This window comes from Aedes albopictus, chromosome 1 (assembly GCF_035046485.1).
Source record: "Aedes albopictus strain Foshan chromosome 1, AalbF5, whole genome shotgun sequence".
NCBI lineage: Eukaryota > Metazoa > Arthropoda > Insecta > Diptera > Culicidae > Aedes > Aedes albopictus.
Genome location: NC_085136.1, coordinates 139,823,198 through 139,836,570, shown reverse-complemented (window position 1 = coordinate 139,836,570; position 13,373 = coordinate 139,823,198). Strand labels below are relative to the sequence as shown.

The 13,373-nt window shown below is 48.3% G+C and overlaps 1 protein-coding gene across 1 annotated transcript in view; it reads left to right on the top strand.

Moving 5' to 3' along the window:
- The window catches only part of LOC109423081 (E3 ubiquitin-protein ligase RNF181), a 95,794-nt gene extending 82,621 nt beyond the window's left edge, over positions 1-13,173 (top strand). The window contains exons 2-3 of the mRNA XM_029859921.2: positions 12,469-12,799; positions 12,916-13,173. Of these exons, the coding sequence (XP_029715781.2) occupies positions 12,491-12,799; positions 12,916-13,050 (444 nt within the window). The 5' untranslated portion in view covers positions 12,469-12,490 and the 3' untranslated portion in view covers positions 13,051-13,173. The remainder of the gene's footprint in view (positions 1-12,468; positions 12,800-12,915) is intronic.
- Positions 13,174-13,373: the final 200 nt, after the last annotated feature.

Genomic DNA, 13,373 nt, shown 5'->3' with positions numbered 1-13,373 from the left:
ACGCGCGGCTATTTCCGTGAGTCGATCGGTTTTCAAGGTAGTGTAAACGATCAATGCGGTGACGCGTTTAATATAGAACGATCGTTGACGTATTATGCATTACCCTTACTATCGCGACCAAATAAATCATAATCGGGTTGAAGACCGTGTCGTGTATTTTTATATAACTAGTGGATCATATCACCTATCAAAGGCGGCTCCAAGATCCGCACCTTACTCTACCCTACCAACAAATACTCCTTCCCGAGACAACTGTGGGGATGCTGTGGATTCCACGGTTTATAGTAACAACGGTTGTCGAACTAACATTCCTTCTCCTTTTCCGATGACCGTAAGGGCGTGGCCGGCGCCGTTATTGACTTTAAAATATTGAACTCTCGAGTTGTGCACATTGAGAGTGTGTAGCTAGTCCCAAGCACCATTCATTGGATCTCTGTGGAACTTCTATTGTTCTGGTCAATCACGGAGTAGAATACGATGTGTACGGTTATCTTTGCTTTGCTTTATACCATTTTAGTTATTCAGTATTACATTACAATAGAATAAAATCAACAATTCCTCCCACAACACTCGGTTTGAGGTTGCAGTTCTCCATACTCGGCCGCGTCTCACGTTTACCAAATCGTTCTGCACCTGGTCCGCGGTCCAGTACAGGCCTTGTACCATCCAAATCTATTGTAAACTCCAGCTTTGCAGGGTTGTTGTCTAGCATTTTCACAACAGATGCTGGGTCATTAGGCCGAATCGTTATTAGTTCGAATGGTCATTTGGCCGAATTGTCATCAGGACGAATTGCAATTTAGCAGTTAGGGACCGTGCACAAATTACGCCATGCTTTTAGGGGGAGGGAGGGGTTTAACAGAACGTGACGACCCATACAAAAAGTAATGAGCTCCTATACCAAACGTGTGATAATAGGGGGGGGGGGGTTGTTCGTGTTGAAGAAGGTCGATTTTTGCCCGACGTCTGCCTTATTTGCCTTCGTATTTCATGACTAACGTTGCTGTCTGCCGTTAAAGGATACGAGGTAGACGAAGTCCTCCACCATGTACTTCGTTTATCAGTACAACCTTGTCTGCTTCAGTTATGCCACCGTTCCAAATGTACTAGTAATAATATCCAACTTTCCTAGTATAACTCAGTCATTTTTAAACCAATTGGCTAGATTTTATCACAGAGCTAAATACTGCATACAACAATTCAAGGCGATCGGTATAAAATTGGAAAGTGTCCAAAATAGAATCTCTAGCCCGAATGTCCCCACATTCTCAAATGGAAGTTTTCCTGTTTAACTCAAAGAGCTACTTTTTATGCATTCATATTGACAATCCTTTTAGCTCGATGTTGAGTCGAACGACTTACAAACGGTCATAATAAAAATACCATCACCTTGTTTACGCATCGAAACAGCAGCCCAACTCGGCGCCTAAAAATTCCACGCAAAAAGGTGCCAATTGTCACATCAAATAATAGCTCCTCACAATGCCAACTAAAACCGCCCGTAACCCACTGCTAACTGTTGCAAATATCAAGTCAATCACCGCATCGTCGAAACACTACTTAACGCCCCATCACGACCCTACTGCCCACTGGTCAAAACGAACACCCCCCAAAGCGCCCCGCGATTACGGTTGATTACGCCCTGTAGACTGTAGAGTTATGCCTAGCCAGTGATGTGATAATGCTGCTGTGTAAACCAATTCGGATGGTGCGAGGTGATCCACCGAATATGCTCGCTACTAGCCCCCGAAAAGAGGACACAATACATTGTTTAATTAATTTAGTACACATTTGGATGACCGGCATCGGGAAAATGGACAATGGACTTGGTTTGGTTGGTTGGTTGGTTGGTTAGGATGCGCTTTTTGTGTCGCGGGCAGTTGGGTGATTGGAACCTCACGAGTCAGGAACGAGCCACCCGGTGCGCGGTGGAACGCTGTGCAAGAGCACTGGGGTGCCAAAGAAGATAATTGAACTATTGAATTTCGACTGTGTTTGATAAAATTTATCACACGAGCTAGCACAACTGGTTCGGCGCGGCTCACGGTGGGATGGATGTAGAAAAACGGGGTCAAAATCAAACATCAGGATATTCTCGGATAATGCGAATTAAGTTTTACCGATTTACTATTGATGAACATATGTTCTTTGGAGCATTTGAACATTGTTGCTACTTTTAAGACCACGATCGGTTTTCCAACCGGGCTAACCTATTTTTCTTCTTCTAAACCATGGGGGAATAATCTGCTCAACAGGGAGGTCCAGGTAGTGTGGGGTTAAGGACCGTCTTCTACAAAAATAGTGAAAGCCAGGTCTACTGTCTCTTCGACCGATTAAACAACATTCCCATGGTCGCCAAACCCTACGTCTCTCCGGAACCACCAAGAAGGCATTGCTTCAGAGAGGGGCTAGTGCACATCGCACCCTCAAGGTTAGCTGCGTAGTCTGCAGCAACGAATATCGATTACTCGCTTTGGGGAGTCCACCAAGGTAGCATGCTGGTGCTTAGCCAATTTCCACAAACCTTGCATTAGGGAGAAACCGCATTGAACCTAGGTCAGGTGAAATGTTACTTCCCCATGGCGCCTGTTAACCCAACTATCTACCCTCAGGATCAACCTGTGGGTCTACCTTCGTTTGGTGGAACTGTCCCACGCGCGCTGCCATTTGACCATATAGAGACCATCCTGGCGTATGTCCTTCGTATGCCTCTTGTGCCGCGCATTTCGAAGCACTCCATGTCCTCCCTGATAAGGATGCCGATAGGCACCATACCAGAGATTACGCAGAGCGCGTCGTGTGACACGGTACAGTACGCGCTCACAACCCTCAGGCACATCAGCCTGTAAGTACTTTCTAGCTTCCGTCGGTAGCATTCTACTTAGCGCAGTGCCCCACGCCAGGCGCAATACCTTAGTATGAACGTAGCAACACTAGTCAGAAACTTGCGCTTACTGGCGTACACCGCAGAGCTATTGGACATCATCCGGGACTGTGCCGCAATAGCTGTGGAAGCTCTTTTACAGGCATAATCGATGTGACTACCGAAGGTAAGCTTATCGTCGATCATAACACCAAAGTGTTTGACGGAGCGCTTAGACAGGATAGTGCAATCGTCTGCTGCCCCGACTTCCGGTTGTTAACAACCGTCACCTCAGTCTTGTGGTGAGCCAGCTCCAGTTTCCTGGACTGCATCCACGCCTCCACAACCTTGATCAAGTGGTCGGTAGTCAACTTCACCTCCTCGATCGATTCACCGTAGAATTCGAGCGTAATGTCGTCGGCAAATCGTCGGCAACCTCAACACCTCGTCGTACATGACATTCCATAACCCCAGGATGGAGCCTTGCGGGACTTCTGAGGTTATGTGAAAGCACTTCCGACCCACCTCCGCGTCGTAAACTAGTACACGATTCTGAAAGTAGCTTTCGAGAATCTTGTACAGGTACCGCGGTATCCCCAGACGCAAGAGCGCATCGGCAATAGCAGATCAGCTGGCGCTATTAAACGCATTCCTTATATCCAGAGCCACTACCGCACAGAAGCGAATTTCCCTCCTCTTAGGCTCGAGTGCTTTCTCGGCGATTTTTGTAACCGACAAGATAGCGTCTACGGTGGGCCTCCCCTTCCGGAAGCCGTACTGGTTGCTCGAAAGGCCATTTTCACCATCGGTGATCCTCAACATTCTATTGAGGATGATCTTTTCGAGCACCTTCCCCGCCGTGTCAATCAAGCATATTGGTCTACATACCGACGAGTCTCCGTGTGGTTTCCCCGCCTTTGGCAATAGTACCAGGCTCTGCCTCTTCCAAGCTTCTGGGAAAACTCCATCGTCCAGGCATTTCTGCAGAGCAGACCTGAACATCTCGGGAGCCTCTGCAATAGCTACTTTTAAGGCCAGGTTCGGAACTCCGTCCGGATCTGGGGACCTACGCTAAGGGACTCAGCTAGCCCCGCAAGTTCCACATCGGTGACCCTCTCCTCATCGCCAGCCCCAGTCCCCGGCTGTCCTACGAAAGGAGGTCAAGTACTAGGATTATGACGCGGAAAAAGCCCTCCGATGATCCCCTCCAACATCTCTGGAGATTGCTCTGTAGGAGCCATCACACCTCTCATCTTGGCCATAACGATCCTGTAGGCGTCACCCCTCGGGTTCGCATTGGCACTCTGACAGAGACCCTCAAAGCAGGCCTTTTTGCTTGCTCTTATCTCGGTCTTAAGTGCGGTTTTACAGTGGCGAACACCACCCGCCGTTTGTTTCACCATTCCTCTGATCGTGCTCGCTGCATCCGCCACCTTAAATGAGCGAAGTGAGGCCTACAGGGCGACTAAACTGGAACTGAACAAAGAGATTAAGGTGCACAAGCGGGCGGGCTTCGAAAATTTCTACCAGGCAGCCAACACGACCCCTTGGGGTTCATTCACAAATTTCATAACGCCAAAATTGGCCTTTCCTGATACCCACCCACCCCTTCGTAACACTATTTATATGGGGAAAAATTTTATTTGTTCGGGCTGTAACACCATGAAGGACACCCACCCACCCCCTCCAGCGTTATGACATTTGTGAACAAGCCCTTGGGGTGATGGCTACAGAGTAGTCATTGCCAAAACGAAAAGCGTGTCAGCACCCCCGGAACGCTCCCCCGAGATGCTGCAGAAGATCGTGGAAATGTGGTTTCCGTGCCACGATACAATACCATGGGCCCCGTCGTCCCCTATGGCCAAACCAACCAAAGCGGGGTCGCCTCAGTGACGAACGACGAGCTCATCTCAATAGCGAAGTCGCTTAAGTAGAACAAGGCTCCGGGTCCGGACGTTATCCCGACAGTAGCCGTCAAGACGGTCTTTGAGGCTAGCCCTGACATGTTCAGAATGGCTGTTTAGATGTACCTAGACAGAGGCGAATTTCCGGAGAGGTGGAAAAGGCTTTTTTTTATACTTGGGAAGCCTCTTGGCGACCCGTTGTTGGTATACGGACTTATGTGCCTCCTGGAAACCGCCGGTAAACTTTTGAAACGGATCATTCTGTCGAGGCTGTCTCTCGGATAACCAGTTCGGCTTCCGGAAAGGTCACGGCAGCTGACTAGTCTTAGGCCACTGATATTCCATGTACTGAGTCTCCAATAGAAGGATAGGAGTTGAAAAACTTGGGTTGAATCGATCAGAAAACGAGGACCAACCTATCCAAGTTTTGACCGTCGTTTTTTTTCCTCAACTGTCCCACTATGCAACCATAGACGCTTGAACGCTATACTGCATCGCAGGTTCTTCTGCTGCGTCCGTTATTGGTTGGTTGCTTGGTCGCAGTATGGTTCTCCCAGACTAAGCCAGAAACCGGCACAATGAAACCGGCCGGAACTAATTCATTTACCAAAAATCCGCTTTCAATTTCGACTAACTAACCGACCTAGAACCACGTGGTCGTTTTCTTTGCTGCCACCGCCGCCGTAAAGCACTACTGTGTGGTCGCGTTGCAGCGTTGGCGCTCGTTTTCTGACAAATGATCTCCGGTGGTCGCGCGCGGCCTGCCTGCGATTGATCCAGGACTGGCGGTTGTTGCGTAAATTTGCAAGGACTGTAAAACTATTTCTGCTTGCAACAAGAAATTTCCGCGAATAATTCACGCGTTCGTGCCTCCACTCAATCCATTGATGACTGCCGCGGACAGATCGGTGGATTTTATGGTGGGCAGATGGATAGACTCCGATGCTTGCGCGAATCCGGTTTGTTGAACGATGTAGTGCAGTAGTGGTTGGCTCTCGCTATGCTCTTTAGGGAAAAGTAATATTTGACGGTGTCATCATTCTAAACCACACGCATCAATTATCACTGTTGTTCCATCAGCCATCAGTGGATTCGCACATAATATGTGTAGTGCCAGCGTGTTCGTTGATGAATACGTGGTAGCGTTATATTCGAAACACGACTCTACACAGAAAAAATCTGAAATCTACACCTTACGACCTTACGTGAACATAAGAGCGGTCTTCAATACTTTTAATACCGACAACCAATCGTTTTTCTGTGTAGTTCGGTTAACTGTGGATTGTTAATGGACCAGCGCTCATTTGAAAGTGGAAGGCAATTAATCATAGATGACACTACTGCACACGTTGGCGAATTTCAATGTTACATTGTCTGTTTCCAGCCACTAGACTAGGTTGTCGTGTTGGGTGCATAAATCCAGTCCAGTTGCCCTCTATCTGCCTGCGGTACGCCATGGCATGGCAAGGCAACGCTGCCGGAGCACAACGAGCTCCAATCCGAAAGTAGGGAGCCGTTTCGCAACTATAGCAAGGAATAGTTTTGCTGCATTTTTGTAAAAATATCGCGAACATGTTCCTAGTCGCGACAGATGCCACCGCGTGCATCGTTGTCATAGTCGCAACTCGCGAGGGACAGTTTTCCGCGAATGGATCGTTTGAATTTTCGATTTCTTCCATATCAAGTGTGGATCCAATATGGAAGTGGAACGCGAAAATCATAGAGAAGGATATCACACACGTCCATGTGGTGGCACCGTTTGCTTACTAATTATGCATGATCGCGATGTTCCCATAAGCTGACATTGGTGGGCGATTGTTCCAATTGAAGGCTAAATCGTTTCCGAGCATTGCGAATGACGAGTGCTTGGATACTTATGCCACTCTAAATCTGAACCTAATCATGATTCTGTCTATGAAAACAGCCAAAATATAGTCGGAAGCTTAGTATGTATTCTTTAGTCCTATTGTCTCAGAACTAATAGTTCGTTCGTCCATTTAGATACGCTCGGTATGAGCCTGTGTGCATCCATCTACCCTTGCTGGAGGAATCTCATTCCCTCTGCCACTTCAACATAGACGATGTTCTGGCGATCCGTTTCGCGACTCTTATGTCACGTCGCTCGAAGCACCCTTCGTCCTCTGCCACCACTAGTGCTATGGGCATCATGCCCACTAGCACACATACCGCGTCCTTTGAGACCGTGTGGTATGCGCTGACCACCCTAACGCACATCAGTCTGTGAGTACTCTCGAGTCGCTTCACGTACTCGACCACGCGGGGCGCCATACCGTAGTATGGAGGCCGCTACTGTCGCGAACTGCTTTTGCTTGCTCGTGACTATTACCGAGCTATTTGACATTAACTTCGACAATGCCAATATCGCCATGCTTGCCCTTTTGCAGGCCAATTCCACGTGGCTTCCGAATTTCAGCTTATCATCGATAATGACCCCAAGTTGCTTCAGTGAGCGCTTGGAGTTGATCGTGCACTCGGCTTTGGTGATCACTGCTTACTGTTCAGACTTGGGGTTGTTTACCACCACCCGTTTTGTGATGTGTGAGTGCCAGCTGTCTCGACCTCATCGTGTCCTCCACTAGGCAAATTGCGTGCATTGCTGTCAGTTCACTTCCTCTATCGACTCGACGTATACCACGAGGGTAATATCATCGGCAAAGCTAACCAGATTTACACCCGGTGTAAGTTTGTGCCTCAATACGCCGCGTGCCATAGCACCGGGCCAAGGATGGACCCATGAGGTACACCCACAGTGATGTTGTAGCTCCTCTCTCCCTTCCTCGGTGTCATAGATTAGCACCCTATTCTGGAAATAGCTCTCCAGTACCCGGCATAGACTATCCGGGACTCCTAAGTGGTGTATCACGTACTCGATGGCGGCCCAGCTGACGCTGTTGAACGCAATCTCCATGTCCAGCATGACGACGGCGCAATAATGGATAACCATTCGCTTCTTTTGAAGCGCTATCTCGGCCTTTTGGTTCATCTCTAATAGCGCACACCATCGATCGACCCTTCCGGAAGTCGAACTAGTTATCCGAAAACCCAGAGTTATCTGGTTTCTCGGTATAGACCATCAGCTTGGACAGAATGATCCGTTCCAACAGTTTTCCAGCGGTGTCCAGAAGGCAGATAGGTCTGTATTCCGACAGGTCGCCGGCTGGCTTCCCGTGTTTGGGCGATAGAACCAATCTTTGCCTTTTCCACCTCTCCTGAAATTCGGCTTTGTCCAGGCACATCTGAATAGCCATTCTGAACATATCAGGTCATTTTACTATTACTTTAGAGCTTTTAGTAGAACTTGTTACTTCAGATTCTAGTTTAATTTAAAAACACTTCACTAATACTTTACTTTTGCAAAAGAAAATAAAAAATGAATAACTCTTTTAAAGAAAAACTAGAAAGGACGAGCAAATTCCTTTTAATTCTACTACTGTGCTTATCTTCGGACAGATAGGCCTATTTCGTCTGTGACTTACAGACTTCTTCAGTGTCAAGTGCAGTCGAGCACTTGACACTGAAGAAGTCTGTAAGTCACAGACGAAATAGGCCTATCTGTCCGAAGATAAGCACAGTAGTAGAATTAAAAGGAATTTGCTCGTCCTTTCTAGTTTTTCTTTAAAAGAGTTATTCATTTTTTATTTTCTTTTGCAAAAGTAAAGTATTAGTGAAGTGTTTTTAAATTAAACTAGAATCTGAAATATCAGGTCATGCTTCGATGGCCGACTTGATGGCTACCATCCGGATACCGTCCGGACCCGGAGCCTTGTTCAACTCGAGCGACTTCGCTATTGCGATGAGCTCTTCGTTCGTCACTGGTGCTACCTTCCCTTGGTCTGTTCGACCAGGTAGCGTGGCAGCCCATGATCTGATATCATGGCGCGAGCACAGCGTTTCCATGATCCTCTGCAACATCTGGGGTGAGCGTTCCGGGGTGCTGACGCTCCTTTCGTTTTAGCCATGACTACTCTGTAGGCATATCCCCCAGGGTGTCGTATTGGCTGTTTAGCAGAGATTTTCGAAGCACGCTCGTTATCGTGTCTTAATCTCTTTGTTCATTGCCAGTTTAGCCGCCCTGTAGTTTTTTTTTTTTTTTGTCGCTTACGTTAGTGATATTCACGTTCAGTCTAGCCATAGCTTCGAGTTGAGCCCAACCTCTCGCGTTAGTCAAGTGGCTACCCCACTCAATCGCCCAGGTGTTGAAGTCTTCACCGATGACCACGGGACTCAATCCCACTAGCGAATCCAGCGTAGGCAAGAACTGGTCCAGCGGCCTCCTGGGGGAGCATTAAAACTGCTGTAGTACACCCCGTTGATATTTGCTATTGCGAAACCCTCTTGCGACGTGGAAATAATATGCTGGATGGGAAAACGATCGGTTATACAGATCGTCGCTAGCTTGGTCTTAGCCACTACCCAGTTTCCGTTATCGGGAGGTATGCGGTAATATGGATCCGATAGTATTGCGAAGTCTGTACTTGACTTCGAAACTGACTGGCACAACAACTGTTGTGCGGCTTCACAGTGGTTCAGGTTTAGCTGTGTAACCTGCATTGTCATCGGTTGGTTCGACCACCTCGCGTGCCTGGACGTTTAGGCCCGCCCGTCGAATGACCCTTGGTCACCATGCAAATCAGGCATTTTGGTACCGAGTTGAACTCCCTTATGATGTGGGCTTCCACTCCGCACTTCCTTCAGAGTTTGCTCCTGTCGGGGACTTCACACGCCCGCGTCTTGTGCCCTTGCTCGAAGCACTTGAAACACGCCTCTGGCGGCTCGTAGATGCAGAGCGAACACACTGACCAGCCTACTCTGATCTTGCCGACTGCAGTCGCCTTGTTTGCCTGCCCTACAGGGAGCTTGATCGTGGCGATCTGCGTGCCTGCCGGACCCTTTCGCAGGCGGACCGATGCACTACCTCGCGCTGCTGCTTAAGTGCGGCTGCGAGTTCCGCTGCGTCGGTGATCTCGTCCAGGTTTTTGCACTGGAGAATCGCCTGCGCCGTTAGGGTTCTCACCTGCACTTTTTCACCAAATACCTCTTGAGCTGGTGCTCTGGATGCTTTTTACATCCGCGTGCTAGGCGTATGTTTCCACCTCATTTTTGAAGAATAGCGCGTTCCTCCATTCGCGCTTGCGGGCTGGTTTCATTTTTCTTAACGCCACCTTCTTTTCAACCGTAATCCAAGGGTTCTCCTTCCCTTGTACCCTGGTTGCTAACGCTTGCCATCTCTTTGTTCGGCTTACCGCCAAACGGACGCTTCGTGTTTCCCGCGAGCAGCGTATCCTCGGCAAGTTTCGGCCATGCAGGTCGAGCCGCAGGTTAATTTGATCTCTCTGCTACGGCTCCGGCGAGCTATACATGGTCTCATGCGCCATTGTCGCGTTGCCAGCAAAGAAGATGCTGTCCGTTTGGGTGGACCGCTCTTACCTGCTCGCGTCAGCCGTACTCCGCTCTTCAATCAGGAGATCCTACTTCTTCTGTGCCAAAGCCAGCGATTCGTGGCGTTTCTGCAGTTCCTGTTTCAGGTCCTTGCTAATGTTAGTCCGACCGCTCGTGAAGCCGATTAGCCCGTCCAGCTGTTCGGCAGCCATCAACATTTTTGGTAGCCCGCTCTTGTTGCGGATCCGCACCGGGGTTAGGTCCACGCCGATCATCTGCGCTTCCCCTGCCGGCGCTGCGCCGCCTCGTGCTCCTCCTGTTGAACATCCCGCAGCTTTCTCGCTGCTGAGTACACCAGTCCCTCAACGTTCACCGGGACGCCGTTCCCTCTGTTGTTTCGTTTTCGAACACATGGTTTTGGAATTTAGTACTCAATGCTGTTGAGTTCCTCTCAGAGCCGCTATCCCTCACTGCCAATGGAGTAGTCACCAATGATACTGATCTATGCAAGCAGGGAGGCCACCGGAGTGTTGGAAAAAGCCTTTAAGGGGACTGAGCTCAGAGACGGATCAGCGCAAATAAGGAGTCTTCATCTAAACCTACTGCCACCCAGTTAGTTGCCTAAGTTGGGTACAAGTCAGGAACGTACTTTAAGGCCACGCCACGTTTTTATGGGAAGGAAAACAGCGCCGACATTAGCCCATCCGCCGTTTCAAGTCAGTGTCACCCAACCTTACTCAGAGGATAGAATGCCGTCGCTACCAGCTCACTTGTGCGTATTTACCGTGTATATCGTGTACCGTGTCAGAGCAAGACCAGTATGCCGTAATCAGGTAATTACTGGCGTCAGTCCTGATGTGTCCTAGGCACTCCTAGCTGAGCTGTGACACTTTGGAAGCGGTACCGTATCGCTTCTACAGATTGCTTACGAATGTGTGGAATTTCTGAAGAAGCCCAGCAGAGCCCACTACTGGGCCCCCGCCACGCCTAGGCTTACTCCGCTTCAGCAATCCGTATGCCCCGGTGCTCGGTCATCTACCGGTACCAAAAGTGGTAAGTACACACTAGTTGGTGTGTGGATATGGTTCGCTTAGAAAAGAATCCTAGTCTCCCACCTGACTCGCTGAAGGGAGAGTTCGTCAAGTCCCTGGACTTCAGTCCCGGCTGCCCAGTTATATTTTGGCTTGGGAAAACTAGTGTTGCAACCATCCCTGCCCACCGTATCCTGCTAGCTTTGGCCATCTTCAGGATACTGAGTTTGCCGTAGCATGCAAGGAGCTCGTGGTTCATGCTTTTCCGCTACATGCCATGCTCCAGCACACCGCCAAATATCGTCCTTAGTACGCGTCGCTCGCAAACTCTAAGTGCAGGACATGATCCATGTTTCGTAACCGTAAAGAACCACTGGGCTTATTAGCGTTTTGTTCATGGTACATTTTGAGACGGGTGAATCTCTTTCGACCTCAGCGTCTTGGAGCCCATGAAATGCATGACTTCCACTGTGAGTCGTGAAATACGAAGGCGTGTCATCTTCGTATTTCACGACCCGCATTATTGTCAACCGTCAGTAAGCATTCAAGATAGACGGAATTCTCTACTACCTTACCTTGAAGGTCTGTCCTGTCTAACGGTTCAAATGGAGCAACCAGCTATTATTGTTAATGTATACAGGTTTAGATAGCTGCATGCTGCTCATCCATGGGATTCAACGATTCAAGTGACGAAGATAATTTCACGATGACACAAAAACAATCACGCTGTCCTCGAGGTCCTCTGAAATATGGTCCAGGTAGACGTGAGGCGAGAACGACAACGTGCGGTCTATTTCCAGATGCTACTCCGTAACGAAGTGCATCAGTCGGGTAAATTTGTGGCTCCAGCTGCAAGTTGTAAACCACGCAGATTAATAGTTGCAATCACGATTTCGCCGGATATTTCACGGACCGTTAACTTTTCACACTGCTGCTGGCTGCGATGCACCGATTTCTCCTTTTCGATTGTGTGCCGTTTGATGACGCATGAAAGTGAGAGAATCATGAGCACGCGGTTGTTGTGTAATTAACCGGTCCTGCAGGTGCGTATGCACTCTTTGAAGATCACCAAAGGTGTTCCACCTACATCTAATTGGAAGTGGTCGTTACCATCAACGGTGTCATTATTCACGCCTCATTAACCAAATCGTAAACCTCGATGGGGTTGGTTGATGTCTTTATTGATGTCCTTGCTGCGTTGTTCAACGTGATCGACATTAATTTCACCCCTTATTAATTAGGACTTCTTCGATTGTCTTCTCCCCCTTAGATTGAAGCTACGATAGACCGCCATGGCCGATTACTTTGAAGAGCTTGGCTGCGAGCCGATTTCAGTGGAACAATCCGAGAACCATCAGTTGATGTTGATGGTTCGCTTCCTACAGCAGAACGGATTCTTTGCCGATGAGTTCCAGTCGGACACGCTGCCGCCACCGGCCTCCAAAGAAGTGGTCAAAAATCTACCGGAAAAGGTCGTCACCAAGGACGATGAACGGTGTACCATTTGCATCAAGCCGAACGAAGAGGAGAACGAGATATTCCTGGTGCTGCCCTGCAAGCACGATTTTCATAAGTCCTGCATTATGCCGTGGTTGGAAAAGGTGAAATTCCTATAACATGTTTTGTTTGTTACTTAAGAATACTTTTTCTTCAAATTTTTATAAATCTAACTCTAACTCTTGTCACTTTTTCCTTTTCATCTTATTTTATCCTACAGACAAACAGCTGTCCACTTTGCAGACATGAGCTGTTGACCGATGACGAAAACTACGAACAGCAGAAGAAATTCCGAGAACGCGCCGCCAGACGGGAACAGGAGATCGAAGAGTTGCATAATTCCATGTACGGTTGATGTAACAATACCAAACAGGGCGTGAAATATCTGTTTTGGGTATGGTTCCGGTTTTATCTTAACAAGGCGGTGTCGGTTTGTGGTCAAAGGTCATGGATTCAATAAATTAAACGTATCATGGAAGATGTCTTCTCTATTATGCTACGCTAATCCGAAACTGCCGTGTATGACGTTTTCGAAACTCGGGCAGCTTCCTTAAAGCATTTCGAATAGATTTCAGGTCTTCATCTGGAGTAATTCTTCCTGGTTGATAAAGGGTGATACGGTCAAAATTTGGTCACACAATTTTTTTCATAACTTTAGACTGCGTACACCAAAACAGC